This window comes from Arvicola amphibius, chromosome 4, assembly GCF_903992535.2.
Source record: "Arvicola amphibius chromosome 4, mArvAmp1.2, whole genome shotgun sequence".
NCBI classification, from domain to species: Eukaryota; Metazoa; Chordata; class Mammalia; order Rodentia; family Cricetidae; genus Arvicola; species Arvicola amphibius.
Genome location: NC_052050.1, coordinates 3,570,691 through 3,597,699, shown reverse-complemented (window position 1 = coordinate 3,597,699; position 27,009 = coordinate 3,570,691). Strand labels below are relative to the sequence as shown.

Genomic DNA, 27,009 nt, shown 5'->3' with positions numbered 1-27,009 from the left:
GTAAAGACTGGACACCGTGTTACCTGGAAGAGTGATTGCCTGTCATGGTTTTGCAGGGGTAGGGATGAGGCTGTATTTAAGAGCTCATTAGGACTATCCCACTGACTCTGTACAGCTATTTCCTCTGAGCTGACATGTTCGTCCTGGAGCTAGGAGATGGCTCAGAAGCCTCAGTCACAAGATTCACAAGACCCCTCCCTCCCCAGCTCCTGTAGGAAGCGATAGCTGGGAGAGGAAAATCAGGGTGGTGCTGCCTTCAGTCTGAGCAGGGGTTCCTAGGGGCATGGCATCAGCTATGGTGGGGCACCCTTTCTGGTGATGCAGATGCCTTTGGTCACCTGTGCCCCTGTATATAACCCCAAAAGCTCATTGGGTCATCAAGGGAGATTGATGGGCATTTGATGTTGAGAAAAAGTCTTGTGTAGCCCAGGCTAGCCTGGAACACTATGCAGCTGAGGCTGGCTTTGAGCTCCTGGTCTTCATGCCTCTACCTCCTGAATCCCAGGACTGCAGTCATGTGCACCCACAGGTAGTGCATTCCATGTTGGATGTCCAATCCAGGGCTTCATGGATATGGGGCAGGCAAGCCAGCCCCCAGCATCTATCGTGATGGATTTGGGGAAGCTGTTTCTCTAGCTTGTCACTGTTTTCTATCCATAGAAAATACACATCTGTTCACGTTGACCCAGGAAGTCCTACAACACACTCCCCTTGGACAGGACTTTTGGAACATCGAGCCTGGCTTCCCTGTGACTTCCCTTAAACAGGGCAAAATGAGACACAGTGGTCGACCTACACACAGAATTTAGCAGTCAGTTTTGTTTCTAGGCAACGCCTGTAGAAGTGCTCCTGGACCCACAGCCCACACTCCATCTTTCTGCAGGTTTAGATTCGGCTATGTAGTTCAACCTACCCTCCAATTCATGATCCTCCTGCTTCAACCTCTCAGGAGCAGGATTCTATGTTTGCCACCTTGCCAGTTTCACATTTTAAAGATTAAGGTCATGTTTATTTATTTGTGTGTTTGCATAATCACATGTGTGCATGTGGAGGTCAGAGGGCAACTTGTAGGGGTAGGTTTTTGCCTTCCACCATGCGGGTTTCAAGGACCCTGACTTGGGTCGCCAGGCTTGGCAGCAAACGTCTTTACCTGTGGAGTCATTTCTTCTGCCCTGTGGAACATTTCTTTTGTGGCCATTTTTAGCAGGCAGGCACGTTCTTCTTGCTTACTAATGGACATGTAGGGGCTGAAGAGACAGCTCAGCGGTTAAGAGCACTGACTGCTCCTCGGGGGACCCAGGTTTGGTTCCCAGAACGCAAGAGGCTCACAGCTGTCTCTAACCCCAGTCCCAAGGCATCGGATGCCTGCTTCTATCGTCCAGTTCCCTCTGGGACCCCCGCCCCTCTAGCTGGCAGAGGCTTGGCCCCCATCCCTCAGCTGGAAGACAGCAGGAACAGCCACACAGGAACTCAACCTTCTCTTTGATAGTATGGTTTATTGTCCATTGACAGAGCAATCATTCAAAAAAATAAAAATAAAAACTGATACAAAGCATCAGAGACACCCGCGCGGTTGGCTTGCTGACTTTCAACAACTCTCGGGTGCTGCCAGCATGAGGCGTGGGGGGGCTCCTCTCAGACTTCATACTCCAGCATGAACACGGTGCTTCCCCCCACAACAACCAAGAGTTCAAACGGAAACAAAATCAACAAAGCTTTAAATTATGCGGCAAGCTCACAGATGTGTTTTAATATGTATCAATATGTATCAAGCAGAGATCTGGAAATAACTGCCATGTAAACGTCATCTGAAATACTTCGAGTTGCTGGCATGACGGAGACAGAGGGAGGAAAGCCCAGTGCTTAGAACACAACAGAAGTTAACGCCAAGTGGAGATACTCCTTAAACTATATATGGCGGCAGCTGAGTGGTTGTTACTCAGCAGCCGTCTGACAGGCTGTCCCAATAGTTCGCTTGTTCCTTGTCTCTCACCTGCCTGGTGTGGCTAGAAGAGCCAACGTGAGTAGGAAATATAAAGGCCGTCTTATAGAACCAATCTACTCAGAGAGTCCTTCCTTCGTAATTATTTGAACCAGGCACAAAAGATAGGGAGACCGGAAAAACAGATATTCAAAGAACTCCAAGATCGGAAGGGTTCCCCGGTCCCAGGCCGGCTACCATGCCATGCTTTCCACTCTGGGTCAAATGCTTCCTCGATGCTGAAACATTTTTGTTTTCTTGTTTTTAAAAAGTGCAAAGTCTAATGCTACCAAGGGCATAAACACAGCACAAGAATGCTCACAGCGAACATCAGAAACAAACCAGAACATGTCAAGAAGTCAGCAGAAATGGCATTGTTACATATGATACCACTGCACAGGAAGCAAACAGGCAGGGCGGGATAGACTGCAGGGTCTCGTGGGCTGGTCCATGACAGCATCCTAAGAAGAATATCACTGCACAACATGAAAACGCCCTCGGGAGGGGCAGGCTGATTCCCGGGCATTCTCCCAGTCTGTCTTAAAAGGGAGTTCTGAGCTGGCCAGGTCCTGGTGTGGGGGCGTGGCTAGGGAGTGTCTGGGGGGTGGATTGTAACAGTTGCCTTGGGGTTTCTGATGGTTAGGACAGGGCTGGGGAATAGAGAGCCTTGGAAGCATTTTACCAAAGGACCGCTCACAGGCTGCCAGACTTCAGTCTGTTTCTGTATGAACACATTGTGCATGTTTGGATAATATACATGTGTGTCCTTGGGACAGCTTATTTTTAAGACTTGGGTAGGAGGAAGAGCGACTATCTGTATTGTCAGTGACAAAATTCTGCCTCTCTTAACCCCTATCCTATTGGCATCAGAAAAATCAAATTTTCTTTAGGGAGCAAGTAGGTACCCCAGTGCCCTATAAGGGCCTGAAGTGGGCAGCCTCTATGACATTAAGAGACAGAAGCAGAACTGAGTACACTTGCCTCTCAGCCTCATTTGGTATCTGAGAAATCACCTTTAAGAGAATGAGATGGCTTTAAGAACAAGTCGCAGCATCCTGGGAGCTTGGTAAGACAGCTGCCTGCCTCTCAGGCTTCCTCGCCGCTGCATGGATTCGTGTGCTTGCTTAGTAACACTTACAGAAATCCACACGCAGTAACAGCAGCCAGTCTGGCAGGGAGATTTCACTCGAATTTTTCTCGTGGGGCCTTACAGGACTGGCCTCTTACATCTTCGGTTTGTGCAAAAAAGGGAATGCTACCAGCATCCCAACAGCGACAGGGCGTGATGCTACAGAAAGCAGAGCCGTGCTGCTCAACCCAGACGCCTGAAGCCACTCGGGAAGGGGTTAAGAACAGCTCAGGAGGCTCAGCAGTGACTAGAGGACAGCCAAGCATCCCTCACCACAAGTGATCGCCCCCAGCGGGAGACCTCACAGATCCCCACTGGGGGATGGGTGGAGATGGGAGAAGGGTAGGACAGAAATGACTTGGCTGAAGCCAGAAACACAGCTCAGGGAGGGCTCCCATTCCCATGAGCCCGAGGGCGTTCCACTGAAGTCTGTGGGTTCATGGGGTTGACTGGGACTCCTAGACAAAGGAGCCGCTGGTTGGAGGGCTACTCTTGGACGCGAGCAGGATCCTGGTACTAATGAGCCGCTGGTTGGAGGGCTACTCTTGGACTTGAGCGGGATCCTGGTGCTCCGAGTCTACACCAGGTGCAGAGGAGGACAGGGGCAGGTGGGGGGCACTTGCAAGGGCGAGAGACTACTACCTTGGGCCAGAGGAGTGGCCGCTGCAGAAAACGAGGGACATGTCCCTCTCAGGATGAAAAGGACCTGGTAGGCCGGCTACACAGTCTTACAACAACCTTCAAGAGTTTCTGCAAAATGCACATTTCCAGGCTCCGCCCCAACAGGGCCAGGGGGACCTTAAATGTCGCCTGTCAGCTGTATGTGACAGTGCCAAGGAGACCTGGCAAAATGTCTGTTTTCCACTCCTGCCTGTACCCAAGGATCAAAGACTGAGACACACAGTGCTCAGCCTGGCAGATGGAGGGGGAATATGGCAGGGACTCTGGCCCTCCTGCCCCTCCAGACCCACAACCACATTTAGGGAAAATTGGGGGGGTGCAGAATCACACTAGCGTGAACCCACTTGGATGATTGATGTTTTATTCATGCTGTTTCCAGGAAGGGATGTCAGAGCTGGACCAGTCTAAACCCTCAGGGGCTTTTCAGTTGGCCGCAGGGGCTCTTGTCAGCCGTCAGCCTGTTTACGGGTCCTCAATGTCAAGGAACTCCTGCTTGGGGGGTGCCGCCCCGCGGTACCACGCGCAAGAGCCATCGCTTCTCTTGATGCAGGCAAAGAACTTGGCCTGGTGCCCGTTGATGCTCTTCTCCGTGACCCAGTCCATCCAGAGGCACTCATCCGGCGAGGAGATGTAGCATGGGATCATGGGGCAGCGTGTGATCTGGGGGACACAGGCAGGCAGATTTAGTCAGGACCAAAGAACAGTTCTGGTCAAGGGCACTTGATGCACCTCTAGGACACAACCTGTTGAAGGTGTTTAAGGACAGTAGTCCTGCCTATTCCTGGGTCCCCTGATCTCTGCTCTCGGGTTCCTGCTTTGGCTTTCCCACGTGGAGAGACTACAACCTTGAACACTGAGTTCCACTAAACCCTTTCTCCTCTCAGCTGCTTTCTGTCAGGGTATTTTGGCAGGCCTGTAGCTGAGGACAGGCCTGGAGGAAACCTGTGTATTCATTGGCTTCTACACCCACCTACTTGTGTAACCCTAGTGTGTAGGTGTGCCTCTGCTTTTAGCCATCTGGTCTACCTTTTTGATGGGTTCTGCTTAGGTCTTTTTGCAGCTACAGCTACAGCTATGACAAAGGGCTTACACTGGAGATGGGTTAGAGCCAAATAAGATTTCCTATGCTTGTTTTAAAGAACCTGCTTGGGTCAATGGGTCACTAGCTTTTTGACAAAAGATTACGGAGCTACGAGAGTATCCAACTCTGGCCACACAGAGATGAAGAGAGTTTGAATTTCATTTGTTTGTTCTTGAAACAGGGTCTCATGTGTCCTAGGCTGGCCTAGAAATTGCTCTGTAGTAACCTTGAACTCGGGATCCCCTGCTCTCACCTCTTGAACGCTGAGATTACAGAAATGTGCCTCCACACCTGTTTAATGTGGTGCTGGAGATTATACCCAGGGCTTCATGTGTGCTATCAAGTGCTCTATCAACTGAGCTACTTCCCAGACAGTTTTTTTTTTTCTGAGACAGAATCTCACCCTGCAGCCTGGCCTGGCATGGAACTCACCCTACAGCACAGGTTGATTTCAAACTCAGCAATTCTCCTGTCTCCCCATCCCAAGTGTGGTGAATAAGCATGCCCAACTAGAATTTGCTTTGATGTGCTAGGCACAGAGGATCCATGCTTGGCCCAGATTTGGCTGGACAGCTGGGCATGAAATGACATCTTTGATAACCAAGTGATGGGAAGCACCATGAAAAAGTGCCAACTGGCACAGGCCCATACAGGTCCATAGGTCAGGACTCTGCTGGCACCTCTCAGTCCCAGACTCACTCCTGGTAACATGAAGGAATGCTGGCTACCCGGTACTGGTGAGGGGAAAGGCATCAGGGCCATGAACACTGTTGCTCCTTGGAGGTGACATAATCCCCAAATCTGGGAATAGATCTCACCCTTTTCCATCACGTCTAAGCATGTGTGCATCTGTTTAGTGCATCTCTGGGCAAATTCACAGAGACCCGTGCACAGAAGTCTAGAATGTTAGGAACAATACCTAGGCTCTTAAACACACAATGCTTGCACATATACCCAGGTAGAAAAATATTTTTAGGACCGTGTTCTCCCCACAAAATCTCCTTCCCTTGGAGCTTTTCTTCTTAGAAGCTGCCAGTCATGTGGACTGATTTATGTGCTTTGTCCCACCCCCATATCCCCTTATCTTCCAAATATTCCTTGCCAAGGACACAGCTCAAGGTTCTCTGAGGCCTGGGACCAAAGGCTTTGTCTCTAGCTAGACAGTCTTGCTTTCTTATCTTCCCAGAGTTCGTTCCAAAATCAGGACTTCCCGTCCTGAGGGTCTGGGAAGCCAAGGAACCTGTCCCCAGCCGTCCACCTGGATACCCTGTGATGGCAAAGCTGGGGATCTGGCTCACCTTGCATTCGCAGCCCATCTGGTACCTGTGGTTCAGGCTCTTCTTCTGGGTGGTGCTCAGCGTGTCCCAGGGCACAATGAAGTCACAGAGGGTAATGTGCATCTTGCCATCTCCTTCTGCCTTTCCTGCGGGGAGAGTCACCAGGCTCAGGTTGAGGGTCAAGACTCCCCCTTCAGACTTCCTCCTGCATCCGGGTGCAGCTCTGGGTGTTGAGGGTCAGTTCTAACAATACCGTGGTTGGACTACTGAGTTTTAAAATAACTCATGTTGGGGCTAGAGAGATGGCCAGTGGTTAAGTGTGTTTGCTGATCTTCCAGGTGACCAGAGTTCAGTTCCCAGCATCTATGTCAGGCAGATGACAACAGCCTGTAACTCCAGCTTCTGGGGAGATGACACCCTCTTCAAGCCTCTGTGGAACTGTACCCCAACATATATCCCCCCTCAAGTAAAATAAAACAAAATACACCCCCATTTTTCTGGTTATTTGAGACAAAGTTTCTCTGTGTAATAGCCCCGACTGTCCTGGAACTCACTTTGCAGACCATGTGGCTTCAAACTCACTGAGATACACCCGCCTCTGCCTCCTGAGTACTGGGATTAAAGGCGTGTATCAATTAAAACAAACGCATGTTTGAGGTATGGTTTGGTACAAGGAGTTAAAGGCAGGAGAATCAGGAATTGAAGGATGTTGGCTATATAGTGAGTTTGAGGCCAACCTGGGCTATATAAATCCCTGTCTGAAACAAAACAAAACAAACAAAACAAAACAAAAAAACAAAAGGAGAGAAATGCATGTTTATAATGGCTAGCTTTAATTGCAACTTGACATAACCTAGAATCACTTGGGAAGACAGTCTCAATGAAGGATTGTCTGCCTTGGGTTGGCAGGTGGAAAGGTCTGTGGGGAACTGTTTTACTTAATCCATGTGGAAAGCTGGTGTGGAAGAATTGTCTGTAATCTGTCAATCGTGTTTTAAATAAATGCTGATTGGCCAGGCAGGAACTATAGGTAGGAAAACCAGACAGGAAGTAGAAATGATGCAATGAGAACAGGAGAATTCTGGGAAGGTGGAAGTTGATTCCTCCCACTCCTGCCCAGACCACCAGAGCAACAGGATGTGATCTGCCCCACTAAAAAAGGTACTGAGCCACATGGTTAAAATAAATAGAAAAATGGGTTAATCAAGATGTGAGAGTTAGCCAGTAAGAGGCTAGAGCTAATGGGCCAATCAGCTTTATAACTTATAGAGATCTCTGTGTTATTTCTTTGGGGCTTGCCGGCCGTGGGGTACTGGACAGGACAGAAACCCCAACAAACAAACAGGACCCTCCATGTTACAGAAAGCCCACTGTGGGTGGCACCATTCCCTAGGCAGGGGTCCTGAACTATGTATGAATGGAGAAGTTGAGCTGAATGCTAGCAACAAAGCAGGTAAGCATGTAGACATGTATTCCCTCTCTGATCCTGACTAATTGCTTTGTGTTTCTTCCTTGGCTTTCCCACACGGAGAGACTACAACCTCGAACACTGCGTTCCAGGAAACCCTTTCTCCTCAAACTTGCTTCTTGTCTGGGTATTTTTTAATCACAGAAACAGAAATGAAGCTAAAATAATGCTCAGTGTAGAGAATTTAGGATAAACAATGAAGGAGAAGGGGGATCCCCAGTCCCTCATCAGCAGCTGCCACACCCCTCATGTGTGAGACCACTATGAGCACTGGGATCTGAACTCAGGTCCTTGGGGGTTGCACAGCAAGCTCTTAACCACTGAGCCATCTCTCCGGCCCCAGATCAAAGTACAGCATACAGACCTATGACAATGTCATAATGATTCTTATCTAAATATTGATTACATGTATGATGTTTATGTGTGTGAGAGCACTCCTACACATCATAGCATGTGTGTGGGAGTCAGGGGAAAACTTTATATTGTCTTTCCTTTCCTTCTACTTTTACATGGGTTTGGGGGTTGAACAAATGTGGTCAAGCTTCTTTGGCAAGCACCCTTACTGGCTGAGCCATCGGAAGGCTTGCTATTATTTGTATAATTAGCGAACACAAATATAAAAAAAAGAAGTCCCGTTAGCACCATCACACTGGGCTCACATGGCACAGTCAACTATTGCGACATTTTTTTTTTTTTTATTTTTTGAGACAGGGTTTCTCTGTAGCTTTGGAGCCTGTCCTGGAACTAGCTCTTGTAGACCAGGCTGGTCTCGAACTCACAAAGATCCATCTGCCTCTGCCTCCCGAGCTATTGTAACATTTTAACTCAGGAAACAGCAAAGCATAAGGCTTGGGTAAAGAAGAACAAAGATTGAGTAAAATGAGCAGCTGAGGGTTATATGTTTACTTTTCCTTTCAGAAGAGAGAAACTTAAAAGAAAATTACAGGGAGAAATCTATACAAGTCCACATGTGAAGCTGAATCACCGGTCTGGGAGGAAGAGGTCTCCATAGCCAGCTGGCTGGGCAGTGTGCTGGGCCACGTGATTTCTGGGTAGTCCCTGATTAAGGGGCCTGTCCTGACTCTAAAGAACAGGAAACAGGCTCTGTTGTGCCTTGGGCAGTAAGGACTCATCCAATCTGAAGTCATCTGACGAAGCCCAAAGAGAGAAAGATTAGAGAGGCTTTTTGGACAATGTGCCTCATGCCTGGTTCCTCTCCCAAGAGAAGAGTAAGTGGGTGTATATCCTGATTGGCAGAGCAGCTGACTTATGGGCAGGCACAGTTAGTTATCACTGAGTTGTGCCAAAGAATAGTTCTCATGGGGAGGCCAGAGAGGCACAGAGAAAGACATCTCTGGCTGTCCTAAGCAGCGTACTGGTCATTATCGGTATTCTAAGGGTGTGTGTGTGTGTGTGTGTGTGTGTTGTGTGGCATAACCATGTGGACATGTTCAGATGTATTTGTATATGTGGTATACGCATGTGTACATGTTCATATGTGTTTATGTGTGTGGGGTATGTGGGGGTTGGAGGTCACGTTGGGTATGTTTCCCAATCGCTCACATCTTATTTTTGAGGCAATCTCTTACTGAACTTATTCTACCAATTCAGGGAGCTCTAGGGAGCCCCGTCTCTAGGGTTGTGGGCACATGCCACCTTGCCCAGCTTCCCTGGGGGGTCTGGAGATTAAACTTAAGCACTTTACTGATGGACCCACCTGTCCAGTGCCCAGTCCCCTGAGGGCAGCTTCCTACTGAGGTCCTCCGCAGACCCTTCTCACATGTCCAGGGTAACCTGCTCATAGCCCAGAGCGCACGTCACTCATTGGCCCTCATTCGGTGTGACACACAGGTGCCTGCCACCTTGCACTTTTGAAACACAGTTATTTGTGAACGTGGAGCAGGCCCGGGTCAAAGTGCCTGGAGTCTCTCTGCCATCTTTCACTTCCATGGGGCAACTGCCCCTTCATAGCATCTGGGAGGCACTGGCTTGTCAGGGGTCGGCCATCAGTTCAAACCCAAACAGGTGTGTTTGCAGAGGCAGCGCCTAGGCACACGTGGGCCACTTGTCACCTTTCCTGCCAGCTTGTTCTCTTTGGACAAAACACAGTGACTTCTCGGCATTTTTAATTCCCCTTCATTGGGCGAATGAGATGGCACTTGGTGCCAAACCTGTCGACCTGAGTCCAGCCCTGGGACCCGCACTGTAGGAGAGTGCTGACTCCCTCAAATTGTCCTCTGACCTCCACTCATGTGTCATCATATGCGTGCATGTATACAGCTGCATATGTGTGTGTATGAAAATAGGAAATCACTTGTCAAATTCAATGGAAAAGAATATCACATTAAAAAATTTACACATAGAACTAGAGCCCTGACATAGCATATCTAAGGCCTTAGGTTCCATCCCCAGCACCACCAAATACATGTGCGTGTGTGTGTATGTGTGTGATGTATGTATGTGTATGTACATATGTGTGTGCATGTGTATGTGTGCATTTATATATGTACATGCATACGTACATATGTATGTGCATGTGTATGTGTATATGCACATATATGTATGCGTGTGTATGTGCATATGTATGTATATGTATGTGTGTGTACACATACACATAAAAAGGGAGACAAGTCTCACACCTGCTATTGCATAGACAGAACCTGACATCATACTCAGCAAAATAAGCTGCCACAAAAGGATAGCTATCTTTCTGGGTGGTGGTGGCGCACGCCTTTAATCCCAGCACTCAGGAGGCAGAGGCAGGCGGATCTCTGAGTCCGAGGCCAACCTGGTCTACAAGAGCTAGTTCTAGGACAGGCTCTAGAAACTACATGGAAACCCTGTCTCGAAACACCCCCCCCTAAAAAAACAAAAACTAAAACAAAAAAACCCCAGCATGCTGCAAGCATACTTAAAGGTGTCCTTTATTAATGTTATGTTCTGGGCCATTCAGGGGACTGAACTGTGCCCGTGTGTTTGGGGCAGTAAGTGTGACGTAGTCTAAGATGACAGGCACACAGTGACTAAGTGGCTTTGGGGACTTTCAGTCTGCATTGCACCTGGAGTGGATAGGGTCTTAGCAGGCCTAGGAAACGTGTGCTATGCTATTTGTGTGCTTTCCTTCTTCCTACGACAGAGGAGAGGACACACGCGGGCGTAGTAGGGCAGCACAGAACAGAGGGGGCAGGTGGGAAACCTCTGATGGTCAGTGTGGAAGACTGGGGTTCAGCTCGACAGACACTGATGTCCATATGCACAGTCACTGAAATAATCTGGCCTCCTGTGTGGACTGACTCCCCAGACTTTGTGTGGACCTGGAACCTGGTTCGCACAGAAGAGGGGCAGAGCCAGAGAGGATGCCCCAAGATGCCCCAAGTACACAAAACAGAGCAGCCCCCAGCAATGCTCATCACACTGCTGCCCTGTAGGACTCCACCCTCCCCCTTTGCTCAGGTGTCTTCAGCCCCCTCATGCTATCCAGAAACTAAGCAGGGCATGGAGCAGGAGTTCGAGCCTGTTGTAGCAGTCACAATGTGTCAGGGCTCCTGATAGCAAGGCACGGCTCACCGATTTGTAAGTTGCTTATCCAGAAGCCCTTTACTAGTCTGGTGGGCTGGTTTCCATCTCACGGAACAGAAAGCAGTGCCCATGCTTGGGATATCCAAATGGGAAGCAGGTCTGACTGACAGGTCTGGCCCCAGGAGGTCAAAAATGGAGTCCGTGCGCATGGGAGATGGCCATGCTTGACTACTGAGGTGCATCCATCCCAGTGGGCACTAACCAGCTATTGGCAACTTCTGGCCTTTGTCAGGGAAGGTTCTGGTTAGAAACTGAATGTTAGCCCTAATCACACATGGGCTCACCAAAGGACAAATTCCAGCCCTACATTCTCCTTGACTTACACTAGATACAGCCTGGGCATCCGGTGTGTCACAGGCTGTGGGGAATCCCAGTGTGCAATGAAGCAAGCAAATCACTCATACGCATACAAATAAAATCCACTTTTCAAAAAAGAAAGACCGCACAGAGCCAGCAGGAGTGCTGCAGGGCTATGCTGAGGAACCTCTATCTACTGGCTCTCCTAGGAGAAGCCTCTCTATGCATTAGCTGAAGCTTTCTGTGCCAGAAATGCCTCCACACTGGCTGCCAATGTGACACCAATCGGCTCAGAAGAAGCAGAACCACCGGTTCTTGCCAAGTGTTGCAAGTGGACCCCATGTTAATCCCTGAGCCTGAGGCAAACCTTCATCTGTACTGCCCGATCACGGGTACACCTTATAACAGGAAGACAAAGGATTTATGCAATCACTGTAGAAAGAAATGAGAAATCCCCTAGCTCCCAGCCAGTGCCCAGAGGAGGAGCTGCTGCTGGGCTTCCCAGGACTGCGACCCACTAGAGAGGCCACTAGTACAGACAGCTTCTGTATAGGCAAGGACGTGGGGGGGTGCCTCTGGGAGTAGATGCTGGCAAGACAAGGCAGCTTCACCAGAGTCTCCTAGACTTGGGCTATAAGCAGTCCCTGTGCCAATGCAGATTGGCTGGTTCGCCCCTAGAGGGCAGTGTGGGAAGTTTGTTCCTTAGGGACCAGGACATAGGAATGCAGAATTAATTCTGTCAGGATACCGTGACCCAGTACTCAAGGCTGAGCTTCTACACACCTGCAATTAGATATTCCTTCTTCCCTCCAACGTCCAGCGAGACCCCGCATACTGCTGAGGAGGGGGCCGTGTAGATAAACTCAATGTCTTTGTCAGGTCCTTTGAACATCTGAAAAACACAGTAGGACAGGAGTGAGGACAGCAGAGTAGGGGTAAGCACAGCAGGGCAGGGGTGAGCACAGTAGGGCAGGAGTGAGCACAGTAGGCAGGAGTAAGCACAGCAGGGCAGGAGTAAGCACAGTAGGGCGGGAGTAAACACAGTAGGGCGGGAGTAAACACGGTAGGGCAGGAGTAAACACAGTAGGGCAGGAGTGAGCACAGTAGGGCAGGAGTGAGTACAGTAGGGCAGGAGTGAGCACAGTAGGGTGGGAGTGAGCACAGTAGGGCAGGAGTGAGCACGGTAGGGCAGGAATGAGCACAGTAGGGCAGGAGTAAACCCAGTAGTGCAGGAGTAAGCCCAGACAGGTTCCCAATCGGAACATGATGGGAACAGGAGTCCAGGGCTGTACCCATATGTGCCCCTTCCTCCCAAGGCATCAGAAGGTAAACACAGATTCACAGGCCCCCATTGCTTTTGTGAAGGTGCTCAGAGTCACATATCCGCTTATGGCTGTAGGTAGACTCCAGCTGGCGAGCACAGCCTGTCATCAGAGGGGGCTTTGTCTAAGGACATTTCTGAGCACGAAGTCATCATTTCCGAACCCCTCGTAGAAATCTAGAGAGTCTCACTTGCCACAGAGGGTCACATCTGTCTGTCCTCAGGGACTGGGTTAATTTGCTTGCTTAACTAAAAACAACAAACCAGAGAAACCCTGTCCTGAAAAAAAAAATAGACAAAAACCAAACAAACAAAAACAAACCAAAATGTGTGTTGTGTGTGTGTGTGGGGGTCTTTAACTCCAGCACTCAGGAAGCAGAGGCAGTCAGAACTCTATAAGTTTCAGGACAACTAAGGCTACACAGAGGACCTTGTCTCGAAAAACCAAAAGTCAAAAACAAACAAGCAAACGAATAAAAAACAAAAAGCCCTCCCTCCCCCCCAAAAAAACAAAAAACAAACAAAAAAGAATTTTTATTTTTCCCCTTTCTTTTGACTTTCACTTTTTCCCTACCCCTGTCCCCCTGTTCTGGATTAAACCTGTGGCCTTGAGCCCAATAATTTACACCCCAGCCCTATTTCCAGACTTTTTTTCCCTGAGACAAAAGTCTCAGTTTGCAGCCAGGCCTGGACTCGAACTCTCCATTCTCTCGCCTCAGCCAGGATGCTGGGTTTACAAGACTTGCACTATAACACGTGGTTTATTTCCAGGGACCTTGGTGAAGCACTGGCTACCTAATGACAACCAAGCGGGGAAAGGTGCCCTCTGGGAGGAGACCATAACCTCAGAGTCAGGGGAGGGCTGGATTTCTCGGGTCCGACTTGCTTTGGTTCTTCAGGAGTGCACCTGCTGCCCCATGAAGACATTGCCCAGTACCTAGATGTGTGTGTGGTGGGGAGGTGAGGGTGTGTCGGGGCGGGGGAGAGGCTCGCCCGCTCTCCCTTTTGCTCATAACACTCCAGAAGACATTTTTCATTTGTCTTTTCCTCCCTTCTTTCTTCGAGTTTTAAAGATGTACTTTTATTTCTATTTCTGTGGTGTGTTTGCACCTGTGTGTCTGCTGCCATGTGTGTGCAGTGCCCTCAGAATCCCATCTTCGGATCCCCTCAAGCTGGAGATGCAGACAGTTGCGAGCTGCCTGACATGGGCACTGGCACGTGCTCTTACCCACTGAGCCCTGGGGCTCCAGTCCCTCTCAAGGACAAACCAGCTTAGCGAGCTTCACTCTAACCCTGTAGAAAGGAAGGTTGCCAGGGCAACAGTCTCCTTCTACATCTCAGATGACGCCAAGGGGTCAGTGTTGCTTCCTTGTCGTTAAGCCACGAGGAGCTTATGGAAATCCACCTGCTTGTCTGCCTCATAGAGGGACTTTGGTATTGAGAGGTCAGTTGTCCCCTTGAGATGGCATCTGTGATGAGGACGTTCTCACTCCTCTGGCCCATTGATAACATTTATTTTCAGTTTTGGTAAATAAGGACGGCTACGGCCATTACTGCGTGACAAGCTGTCCCTAACACTGGAGGAGCAGCCAGCTGTCTTTCTTTGAACCCCGAGTTAGTAAATGTCAACTCTCAGAGCAGGCAGGCACCACCCTACTTAGTTCTGCAGTGCCGGGGATCAAACCCAGGACTTCCTGCATGCTAGGCAAGCATGCTACCAATTGAGCCACATCTCCAGCCTCTCCCTTAACCTCTCTCAAACATTGTTTTCTTCCCATCCGCCCCTGACATGGACGGTACTCTGAAAACATCAGCAGACACCACCACAGCCACCACTGCTGCCATCTGCGGTCCCCTCCACCCCACCACAGTCCTGTCCTCCCAATGGGCTAGTTCTCAGTAAGTGATCCATGACAGTCGGGAAGCTGCCCTGGGCACACCTGCCTGCCAGACTCATCCGTTAAGACATGATACTCATCGGGTTATCACCCGGTAAAATCAAACTAGCCTGTTTCGGGGATTAGGGTGACGTGGTGGTTTGAATGAGAATGGTCCCATTGGTTCAAATATGCAAATGCTTGGTCCCCCAGCTGGTGAAATTATCTGGGAAAGATTAGGAGGTATGGCCTTGTTGAAAGATGTCTGTCACTGGGGGTATGGGCTTGGAGGTTTCGGAAGTCCACCTGCTGCCTTCGGGTCAGGATGGAAAGCTCTCAACTACTGCCTCAGCGCCATGCCTGTCTGCTCCCCACCATGATGACCACAGACTCAGCCTCTGAAACTGTAAGCAAGCCCCCATTTAATATGCTTTCTTTTTTTTTTTTTTTTTTTTTTGGTTTTTCGAGACAGGGTTTCTCTGCAGCTTTTTTAGAGCCTGTCCTGGAACTAGCTCTTGTAGACCAGGTTGGCCTCAAACTCACAGAGATCCGCCTGCCTCTGCCTCCCGAGTGCTGGGATTAAAGGCGTGCGCCACCACCGCCCGGCTTTAATATGCTTTCTTTTTCAAGATTGCCTTGGTCCCAGCGTCTCTTCCCAGCATAGGACAGTGACTGAGACCTTTGAAAACCTAAAACCTCTGCCAGCTTTTCATGTTCCTGTGGCTTAAGGAGAACTGAGCTTCTCTGTGGCTTTGACGACTCAGTTTTCTGGCTTATGCTGGCTTGGAGACGTTCCAGGGCCCCATCCCTGCTTCTCCCACAAAGTCGGGGTTACCTTTATCTGCTTGATCTCATATTGAATCCTCTTGATGGGGTTGCCGTAGATGTCGTTCCCGGAATCCACCTCCTTCTCACTCACGGCTTTGGCCCTGATCACTGCAAAACACAGAGACACAGATGAGGGGTCGCTGAGGACCAGGATTCAGGCTCTGCTCAGGGGAGGACAGTGTGCCTCCCCACAGGAGGCACTAAGGGCGGTGGGCCTATTGTCCACCTGAGGGGTCACAGGAGTCTGACCTGGCACAGGTAAAGGGAGGAGGCTCTGTGGCCTGTCATCCTGGGGTGGTCAGCAAGAGTCCTTTGCTGTGGGATGGGGCTCAGTTGACAGAGAGCTTGGCTAGCATGTACAAAAGCCTGGGTTCAGTCTCCAGCACCTAGCACTATATGAACGTGGGCACAGTGATACACACCTTTAGCCCCAGCCCTTAGGAGGTAGAGCCAGGAAGGGTAGAACTTCAGGGCCAGCCTGGGCTGCTAAAACAATTTCACCAGGTGGTGTGTGTGTGTGTGTGTGTGTGTGTGTGTGGTGGTACATGCCTGTAATCCCAGCAGAGGCAGGTAGATGTCTGAGTTTGAGTACAGCCTGGTCTATAGAGTGAATTCCAGGACAGCCAAGGCTACACAGAGAAACCCTATCTCAAAAAATACAAAAAACAAGCAAGCTGGGCGATAGCTCAGCACTGTTAAGTGCGCGGCGCCGGCACAAGCGAGGTCCCGAGTTCGAAGCCCGGGTCCATGAGATTCTGTCACAGAGCGGTCTGTGTCCCGTGTTTGTGTGTGTCTGTGTGCTGTGTGTGTGAACGTTTCCACACTGTCTTGTGGGGAAAAAATACAAAAAACAAAACGACAACCACAAACCTGACTCAAAAGACAAAATCAAAAACCAAAAAGCTGGGTGTGATGGCACACGGCTTTAACTCTAGCACTTGGGGCAGAGGCAGGCAGATCTCTGTGAGTTCAAGGCCAGCCTGGTCAACCTAGTGAATTTCAGGACAGCCGGGGCTACAAAGTGAGACCCTGTCTCAAAGAAAACAACTCAAACCAAAACCCAAAGAACAGATCCCCAGATGAGCCCTTTGTTGACTATGGCGCCAGGTGGCTCTGTTGAGCAGGCTGTGGCCATGAGTCTAGACTGGAGAAACAGAAGGCCAGTGGCCTAGCGTGCAGTGGCCTAGCGTGCAGTCCTGCTCCTGCAAGCAGGACTGGTGAAGAGCCAGGGTGATGGCTCTGACGTTCCAGCACCCCACCCTCAAACAGGCTTTGGGGGCTGGAGCAGAAGGGTAGCCATCCACCCCAAAGGAGACTGGTTTATTCAGATTTGGGGTCTCCACTGTGTAGCACGAATTCTAGTTGGTCTTAATAATAAAAACTCGGCCAGTCGCTAGAGTTCTTTTTGCTTTAGATTTATTTATTTATTATGTATATGGTACAGTGTTCTGCCTGCATGTGTGCCTATACACCAGAAGAGGGTACCAGATCTCATTACAGGTGGTTGTGAGCCACGATGTGGTTGCTGAGAATTGAACTCAGAACCTCTGAAAGAGGAGCCAATGCTCTTAACCTTTGAGCCATCTCTCCAGCCCCTGCTAGAGAGTTCTTACTACCAATGCTTAGACCAAAGAGGTAATTCTGTTCCTACCAATCCCAAGACTGCATGCTCAGACTCCTCCAACCGCTGTGAGCTCCCATCTCCTCCTGCCTTATATTCCTCTCTCCACCCAGCCATATCACTCCTGTCTCCTCCTCCCTAGTGCTGGGATTGAAGGCCCAAGTGCTGAGATCACATTTGTGTGAGCTCTGTTTCTCTTTTAGACAGATTCAATCTTGTGAAGCCCAGGGTGACCCTGAACTCACAGAGTTCAAGTGCTGGGATTAAAGGTGTGTGCCACCACTGCCCAGCCTTTATGGCTAACTAGTGGTTTAGCTCTGTACTCTGATCTTCAGGCAAGCTTTATTTGTGAAAACACACACAAAATATCACCACACCACTGGGGGTACTAGGGTACAACTCGGAACAGAGCACCTGCCTAGCATGCAAGAGGACCCGAGTTCCCTCCCTAGCGATACAGAAGAGAGAAGCTTCCATGTGAAATGTCCTATGGGACATGCATGTGAAGGTCAAAGGGCAATCTCATGTATCATCTCTCAGGTGCCATCTGCCTCGTTTTTGTTTTTGCATTTTTATTTCATGGGGGTGGGCAGGGTTTGCACACTGCATGATGCAAACCATGTCAAAGCCAGAGGACAACTTATGGGGCCAACGCTCTCCACCATGTGGGCTCCAGGGATCAAATTTAGGTCAGCAGGCATAATGCCAAGAACCTTTACACACCAAGTCATGTTGCTGACTCTCCACCTTGCTTTTGGAGACAGGGTCTCTCCCTGGCCTGAGAGTCTCTCATTGGCCTGAGGTTCTCCCACCAGCCCGAGGGTCTCTCACTGGCCTGGAGCTCACCAGCTGGCTTGCCAGCAAGCCTCTGGGTTCTTCCTGTGTCTTCCTTCCCAGTGTTGGGATTACGGGCACATGCCACAGCAAACATGACTTTGTGGGACATTCTTTAGAGTAACCCGCATTCTATGAGAAGGTTGACACACATGGAGTTGGAAAGCCTGTTATGCAGGCTATGGATCTGGCCAGTAATGTTAGTGTGGCTCTCAAATATTAGACACAGACGGTCCCATGGGAAGTGCGTCCAGGACAACGATCAAAAGAAGGAAAGTTTCAGAATGTTCTGGAGTCTGGTTGCGCCTAACATGGGTTTTCTATTAGGAATTAAGCCCCCTGTCCCTCCTTGGACACTCTACGACTGAAGCTCAGCAGATCCTGCCACAGGCAGAGCCCTCATTTTCTTTTCTTGGAGGTTATTAGCTGGGTCAGGGTCTGTTTTAATGGCTTTAAAAGCATTGCCCTCAAAAGGCAGTGGTGCGGGGTCACTCTGGGCAAGCGTTTTGTCACCGTGCACATGAGTTTGATGGAGACAAGGGAGCAGACAGTGCCAGCTCAGAGTCTCCAGCGGTCAACTTGAGTCTTGGAAACTTCTGGCCAGGACTGTTTCCCACAGAGGCAGGGAGGTCCAGGCACGTGGGAGTGCCATCTGCTCCTCAGACCCCAGCAATGCACTCTGCATCCTTCCCCACCAAATCTCACACCACAGCCCAGGCCCCACCCAGCTCCAAGGCCCATTTACATTGGCCGTTCTGTACCTCTGAGTCACCACTGGCCTGGCCACAGGTTCCTGTTTCCCAGCCCAATGCAGGCCTCACTTCAAACAGCTACAACCTGGTAAAAAAGCTACCTGGCAGGCCACCCCAGAACAGAGGGTTCTCTCTTAGTTCTGTGCCTTTCCCATAACATTTCTTGCAAAATGCCTTCACTGAAAATTTGAGCCAGGAGTAATGGTACACACCTTTAACCCACGCACAGGGAGGCAGCAGAGGCAGGAGGAGCTCTGAGTTTGAGGCCAGTCTGGTCTACAGAGCAAGTCCAGGACAGCCAGGGCTGCACCTTCTGCAACCCCACTTGTCCCTTGCTCTCTCCTAATCCATCCTGCTCCCTGTCCATCACATGCCAGGATATCCAGATATGGCCCACCTTGGACCAGGGAAGCTCTTCTACCCAAAATGTCACCTCCAGGTCCCTGCATGGAGAGCTTGTATTCAGCCCTGAGAGACAGCCCCCTGCCCTTCCTGTCTTCTTCCTGCGGCGATGGGCGTTTCGCTCATCTCTCGCACACTATGCTGTGCACGTCTGTGCACCTGTCCGCTGAGAGGTCCTGACGAGTAGAGGCCGTGCTACGGAATGGCTGGGGCTCAGAAAACAACTACCAGATAGAACTGGGCTGACAATGACAGCCTTGGGATGATAGCGTAGGCGTGCTGGTCCTCGGTCCCCTCTGTGTAATCTATAAAACCGTTACTCTAATACTAGTGCAAATGTGTAAGCATGCCAGGTAAACACTGCCATGTGTTTGTTCTTTGTCTGAGCACAGTCATCAGCTCAGAAACAAGAGGAAGTAGGGGTCCCAAAGGAGGTCGTTATACCTCGCTCTACCGGCCTAGAACACTTGCTAGCCTTGTTTCTCAGTAGCGGCCTACTACACTGCACAATGCTTAATGCTCGCTGGAATATTAAGGGCTGGGACTGTAGCTCAGTTGATGGAGGGCTTATATAGCAACCACAAAGCCCTCAGTTCAAGTCCCAACACATACAGCTGGACGCAGCACGTATTTGGAATCTCAGCATTCCCTTGAACTATTATAGAGTTTGAGGCTACCCTGGGCTACGTGAATGCACCGCCCACATGCCAATCAGAAAATAAAGCCCAGTGACTTCTCATTCTATCCCACGGCACTGAGGACCCAATAACTGCTGTCTTATGGGAGCTCCCAAGTTCCCACACACCTGAGTCCCTAGCACGATCTAAGCCAAAAGGTGGAGAAGCCACTCGGTGTGAGAATGTGTGTGAAAGGTGCTGCCCAGAGGAGCGCAAACTACGGTGCTCATCGGAGACCGCTGGGTCACACATCTAACACAGATGTCACCATCTGGTGTCCAAAGGTGATGGGGAGAGTGAGCGAGGCCGCGGGCGGGGACATCGAGTGTAAGGGACACATAGTGGAGGAGTGAACAGGGCAGATTTCTCTGCTCCTACAAGATGAGGATCTGGAAAGCTGGCCCTGGTCCCCTGGCACAGGAGTGTCTGGTTGTGAGCTCGCATCGCCCGGGGCTGTGGGCTATACATTTTCTCTTTTGAACTTTTCAGAAGAGAAATGAGATGCTGGTTTTCCTTAACGGAAGTGGGGGTGGAGGTGAGGCCAGGGATGTTTGTAGGGAGTGGGAGAGGGGTAGAGGTGGTAAAATCTCCATCGACAGCCACAGGGACCCAGAGCCTTTAGAGTGGAAGCCTGGATGGTTTGTTTCCTCTCCCATTAAGCATTCGTGCTGCAACAGGAGGCTATCACCGCTGGCTGCAGCCGACACCTGTCTTAGCTGTAGCTGTCCCCTGGTGAGATCATTGGGTGGGGAAGGGGAATGGGGAGGTCTTGCCAGTAAAAGCTTTCACAGTCCCAGCCTTAGAGGGAAGTCTGATCTAGGTAACGGGCAGACAGATGGACAGGAAATTCTGGGTGGAAGATGGGAAAGGAGAGGAAATAAAGAATTCTCTAGAAGTATAACACCCACACACGACAGTAGTCATCACTGTGACCTCCAGGGTGACCACGAGGGCTGTAGAGAAAAGGAGGACACCTCACAGAATGGATAGCATCCCTTAGTCCAAGACCAGCTGAAATTCAAGGACAGGGAAATTCAGACTCAAAGAATTTGGGGTGAACTAGAAGCAAGGCATGAGTGTCTGTTGACGGGACACTTCCATGCTAGGCTGGGGGGCCATATCAGTGCAGCGCCAGCCACATCCAGCCCTGCCCCACTACCTAACTAAGGAGCTGGACAAGGCAGCAGGAGACTCCTGTTCAACTGCTTTGTACCCCAACCACTGTCCCCCACCCCACCCCCCACAGCTCAAAATTTGCTTTTTCCTCTTTTCCTTTTGCTAACCCCACATCTGGGTTTGCCATCAAGAGTGCGACACTGGCTGATGAATTCACTGCCAGATGCTGGCTACTGGAATGCACAAGCGTTGACTTAATTCAAAGCACACACAACCGCAGAGCCCCTACCCCCATCCCTCTGGCTGAGGACACCACATGACGTCACTTCCCCCTAGAGGAGCCTGCAAAAACAATCCCAGCTTGCCCAGCCAGAAAGGGATGGAAAAGAGCTCGGTGGGTGGAAAGTCAAGGGCACTGATGAGGAGCCAAGGATGACGGCAGGCTGTGTTTGGACCTTGAGAATCACTACTGCCCAGGGACGCCAACAGAAGTTGGACCGTCCTGCTAGTATCCTATGAGGGAACTTTCTAGAAACCCTGGATGTTATGGCCATGGCTAAGGGAAGCTGGAGGGTTCAATACACTCCACGGATCCCAACCATGGCAAGCAGAGCCATGCTTTTCCTTCCCAGGGTGCTCCTGTCTGTCCCCTGGCCACCAGCACATGGTCTACTGAGACGTAAAGATGTTCATAAATCTAACAATTGTGTATGCATGTGGAGAGAGGGAGAGAGAGAGAGAAGGGAGCGAGGAAGAAGAGAGAGGAGAGAAAAGGGGGAAGGAAAGGAAAGGAGAGGGAGAGGAAAGACAGAAGGAGGGAGAGAGAGGAGGGAGGGAGGAGAGGAAAGGGAGAGAGGAGAGGAGAAAAGAGAGAGGAGGAAGGGAAGGAAGGAGGGAGAGAAAAGAGAGGGGGGAGAAAGAGGGGCAAAGAGAGAAAAGGAAAGGAGAGGAGGAGGGGAAAAAGAGGAGAGGAAAGAGAGGAGAGGAGAGAGAGCGGGGAGAGAGAAAGGAGAGGAGGAGAAAAAGAGAGAGAAAGGAGAGAGAGAGAGAGAGAGAGAGAGAGAGAGAGAGAGAGAGGGAGAGGGAGAGGGAGAAGAGAGGAGAGAGAGAGAGAGGCTCTCACTAGGTAGCTTTGGCTGACCCGGAACTCACTATGTAAACTTGAATTCAGAGATCCACCTGCCTCCCAAGTGATGGGATTAAAGGTGTGTGCCACCACATCCAGTTTGTCAACAAGTTTTGAATTCTATGGTATCCATAATAAATCTAAAACCACACCATGCGCATTGTCCACAGAAGGGTCCTAACCTGAAGGAGAGCTGCCAGCACCTGCAAGATTCCTCCTTGTTGGGTTCTGCTACCATGTTGCAGTCCCAGCTGCCTTGGGACAATCCCTTATGCCATGTGAATATTTATATACTATGGATGGATTCACTTAGCACCCTCTCTGAGCTGTGGGCTCCCACAGTGAGCAGAAATGAACCCACAGCTATCAACACCTATATTCTGAGGCTGAAAAGATTGACTCAGGATCACCAGAGGGTTACAACCAGGCCACCCTGTCCTTCAGGGTTCTGCTGTGACCTTGGACCAGCAAGGTCCTACAGAAAACATGGAAGTTTAATTTGGGGGTGGTTCCTCCCTCCTGGAGTTAGGAGATGGAACGGGAGCCTTTGCCAAGATTCTGCCAGCACAAATCAAGGGTTGGGAACATGCTGATACTGTAACTAGATTGGGATCAACCAAAGACAGAGATACACTCTTTAAGGCTACTAGCATCAAGGTGGGGGGAGCCCCCACAGAAAGACCTTCTTCACCTCATAGATACGCATGCAGTAACTTCAGGTATAGATGTAAATGTCATCCCGAGGTCATCTGCCCCATTTGTTTTTTTTCATGGTAGAGTTACACACCAGTCAGTTCGAGGATTATAAAAGACACATCATTCTCTCCCAGAATAAACTCAACCTGTGAGGCTCTGATGTCTTTTTCCAGTCTGTCAAGAGGTGGGGGAGCTGCAAGGTCTCTTTATTAAGCTCCCCAGAAAACAGTGTGCTACCACCTTGTCTTCTACACCAATTCAGCTAGCAGAGTTCCCATTCCATCCATAACTAGACCCTGTTGTTGCCGCTTGGGATCAGTCTTTTCGTCCCTTTATAGTGGAGAGCACGGTACTCACAGCTGGTCAGCCTGGCTAGCAAAGGCTGCTTGCTCTTTGTATTTGGATTAATTTATCTTTAACCCGGAAAGTCAGTCCAGAGAATGAGATGTGCCCCCACTGTCCCAATTCAACACCCTCAGCTGGGGACAGAAGCCCAGCCTTGTCCTAGGAGAGCTGCCATCGGATGGTTACTCTGTCCAGGATGCTGTCCTTGAAGAGCTGTGAAATCGAGTGGGGCTGTGGAGGGCGTGGGAAAGACTTGGAGGGACCCTTGTTCCTTAGAACTGGTTGGAGGAACTGCTGTGGATGGTGGATGGTGAGCAACATGGGGGCTTAGCCCTGGGGCACTAAAACCTCTGCCTCCCAGACTTGAGGCCAAACCTCAGCATGCGGGGGTACAGGCATGGGTTAGCACCTCAGCATGTGGGGATATAGGCATGGGTGAACATCCAGTGTCCCAAGGAATCAAAGACGGGTTTGGTGCCCACAAGTCCTTGGGTAACAAGGACTCCAGCTCTGCCTTCTGTCTCTTGCCTCATGGTGACACTCTTCCCATGGCTGCTACCTCTAGGTGCCCTCTGTAGATGGTTGAGGTCGTCCACCGGGCTCTGCCCTGCCTTGTCCCCTCCACGTCCAGCCACTCGGCATTAGTGAAAAGACCTCCAAACCCCATCTCTCTCATTTCCCTAAAAGGGAAAAGGAGGCTGTCATTCAGTAATTAAAAACAGTTCTGTGCTGGTGACCAGGATTGGGCACAGCTTCCCTGCCTCAGCAGCTGAGGCCAGCCCCTCCCACAGACACTCCCAAATCCGATGATCGATCCCCTCACAGGGACCAACTGGGCTTTCGCGGGGGGGGGGGGGGTGTGGGGTGTGAAACCAAGCAGGGCCCCAGCCTTCGGGTAGGGCTGAGCCTACTCAGGAAGAGGTCAAGACCTGCTCATCGCTAATAACTCAGGCCAAAGTGAGCAGATGCGTGTGGCGGAGGGAGAGGCAGAGAGGGGAACGGCAAGGGGACTGTGGGGCATTCAGCTCTGGGTCACACCACCGATGGAGTGGTGCCTGGGAATATGCCAGGCCTGCCTAGCAGCAGGCTCCCTGCCCACCGCTCGGATTCTAGCATGCTAGCACGCACAGGAGGGCGGCTGTCCGCTAGATGCCCGTCTCCATGGAGACCAGCTTTCCCATCTCCATTTCCTGCCCATAGCTTTGGCTCTTCTCGGGGAGGGCGATGGCGCATCTATATGAGTGCGAAGAAGAAGGCTGCAGCGTTCTTGGCCCAGCCCTCCAGCTACCTCGTGCCCCTCAGGACCCTGGCTCCTCTGCTCTAGGCCTGGTGGGACCAAGCCACACCCTGACACCCGTCCTTTCCAGCTGCGGGCCAGCGAGATCTCATGCCAGGGCCTTAAGTGCGGCCCTTCCCATTCACGTGCTGCTGAATCATTTGAAAAAAATGCGTCCCGCTCCTGGGAGGGTTTGCTGAGAACAGTGTGGCTTTGTGGAGGAGGCTGCTGCTCGGCAGGCAGTTTCTCCGCCAAGGAGCCAAGGACCTCGAGGAAGCCAAGCTCAGCTCTGCAAATCCCAAACCCGGGTAAGCTGGGCAGTAGCCTGGCAGGGCTGGAGGCAGAGAGAGCCTAGAGAGGTTCCTGGGGTATTCTACCAACCCCTGTAAGCCATCTCCACAGGAAGGGGCTAGGGGACATGACAGCAGGGGAGGATCAGGATCTTTTCTTCCATTCAGCGGCTGCTGCTGCTGAGGGCCAGCGGTCATCTTTCTTCATCCACTCCTTTCCAGGAGCAAACCTAAGGCGACCTGTGACCTCTGCTTCAGCACTTAGCACTGACAAGCCCTGCCCACGAGTGGGACACTAGAGCTTAGGGCTGTGAGTAAACAAACCATGTCTGGAGGGAGGACAGGAGGACGTGGGTTCCTACTCCTAGCCCCTCATTGGTACAGCCCCACCACCACCACGCCATGGTGTATGGGAGGACATTCAGGACAGCTCTCAAGTCTCCAGGCAGATGGTCCTGGACCTGCAGCTTCCCCAGCCTGGCTCCTCTCTTGATTGGCTGGAAGCCGGACCCTGTCTGGTCTCAGAGGTCCACACTGACCTCTTGTCATTTCCTACTTGTTGGAGGGACATTGAGGGTTAGAGAAGGTCCCTGCCCCACTCCCAATTTCACACCCCTATCCGAAACTCATCCTCTCAGAGGTATGGAGTCCTGGATGCTACCTGTGCATGGGGTTCAATGGGGACAGGTGACTGAACCAATCATGCGTCCACAGCATCATCATGGTCATGACTGAACGGTTCAGCCAGTGTGGTAGCAAGCAGGACAGGGAAGCCGATTGGCTGTGTCTGCATCTCTCACCTGTTGGACACTCTGTGCATGTCCCACCCTGTGGACAGTGATATTGATGTTGTCCTTCAAATCTCCTGGGCAAACACAGTGCTTGTCCACCATTTGGTCAGCCCCAGATGTGTCTTGAATCCATGTAGACTGGAGAAGACGCATGGGGCAGAGAAGTAGCTTGATGGCCAGGATTCTGATAAATGCGGTCCCTAGCAGGAATAAAGATCCTGCACCTGCCTTCCCGTGTGAATACAGACACACAAAGTCAGGTAGTAGCTCAGGGGTGCACAGTGCTCTGCAGAGGTACGTGGGAGAGAGCCTGGGTTCTCTTGCTTCTGGGAAGAAGTTACACACACTTTCCAGTGGTACTGCCCCCTCCCCCGCCCACATTTTAGTCAGCTGGAGACTGGACTAAGCAGCTTGTAGACCTGGAGTATGGATACTGCCCTCCCCGTCCCCGGTCAGAAAAGCCATGTGTGAACTAATGTTTCAGGAAGGATTTGAATGGAGCCAGCAGGAGCCAAAATTGTCCCCCCTTTGAATACTTGTCAAGAATGAGGGAGTTGGTGACAGAGATGGCTGCAAGTTGGGCACAAGGGGAGGAGATAGAGTGTCAAGGTTGGGGAAGGTCAGAGCATTGACCCCTTGGGTACCAGACTTCATTCCTGTCACTGTCTATAGGGCACAGGCTCCCTGTGGAAGCTAACGGGTGAGAAGAGTTTAGGGGGCTGGGAGACTCCAGGTTGCACCTGAGGACTTCCTTTGTGTTGCCACTCAAACATCCTGATGGGAGTGAAAGAGTGAAAATGGGGGTCTACGCAGACTCCCGAGCCTGCGAGGGTGAAGTGGGAAGCAGCCATGACAGCTCCTTAGGGAGTCATTGGGAAGTTATATTCTTTGGGTAAGGAGACCCTTGGGATTGGACTTACTACCCACGCCACTGACCCGGGCCAAGGCTTGCCCACCCCTCTTTAGCCTTCTATAAGACATGGGGAGAGGGCAGGGTATCTTCTCATCCTTGCTACCAAGGGACAGTGTAGGTGTTACTGTCCGGGCAGAGATGAGTCACCCTACACCGTGTCTCAACGCCCATCCCTACACCTACTTTTAGCTCAGTGTAGCCAAGAAGGAGCGATTCCTTACTCAGAACACGGGCCACAAATACCATCTTTGCAAATGGAAACAAAAACAGTGGGCTCCGGGAAGATGTGTCTGCTCATTGGGCTGTGGCTTCCAACTAAGTCGGGAGGCTCAGTTACGCAATGTAAGGTCCAGTTGTGACCACAGCTTTAAGCTAAGGGATGCCACAAACACACACACTATTCTTTGGAACAGAGGTGATGCTGCAGGGTGTCCAGACAGCCCTGAGCAACAACTGACAGTCAGGCACCTCATGAGAACAAAGTACAATGACAGAGAAACAAAAGGCAAATTTCAAACCCTGAGATAGAAAGTCCAGCCAAAAGAGCAGCATGGCAGAGGAAGCCTCAGGTTCAGGATGCTCAGAACCACACACAGGGCCAGTGTTTCACATCTTGCTATAGGCCTAGCCCCTGGCCAATGCTCGCCACAC

At 50.8% G+C, this 27,009-nt stretch overlaps 1 protein-coding gene across 1 annotated transcript in view; it reads right to left on the bottom strand.

Moving 5' to 3' along the window:
- Window positions 1-1,476: 1,476 nt before the first annotated feature.
- The window catches only part of Timp2 (TIMP metallopeptidase inhibitor 2), a 48,801-nt gene continuing 23,268 nt past the window's right edge, over window positions 1,477-27,009 (bottom strand). Inside the window, exons 2-5 of the mRNA XM_038326201.1 lie at window positions 15,527-15,627; window positions 12,277-12,385; window positions 6,171-6,295; window positions 1,477-4,451 (exon numbers count right to left, since the gene is read on the bottom strand). Coding sequence (XP_038182129.1) covers window positions 4,254-4,451; window positions 6,171-6,295; window positions 12,277-12,385; window positions 15,527-15,627 — 533 coding nt within the window. The 3' untranslated portion in view covers window positions 1,477-4,253. The remainder of the gene's footprint in view (window positions 4,452-6,170; window positions 6,296-12,276; window positions 12,386-15,526; window positions 15,628-27,009) is intronic.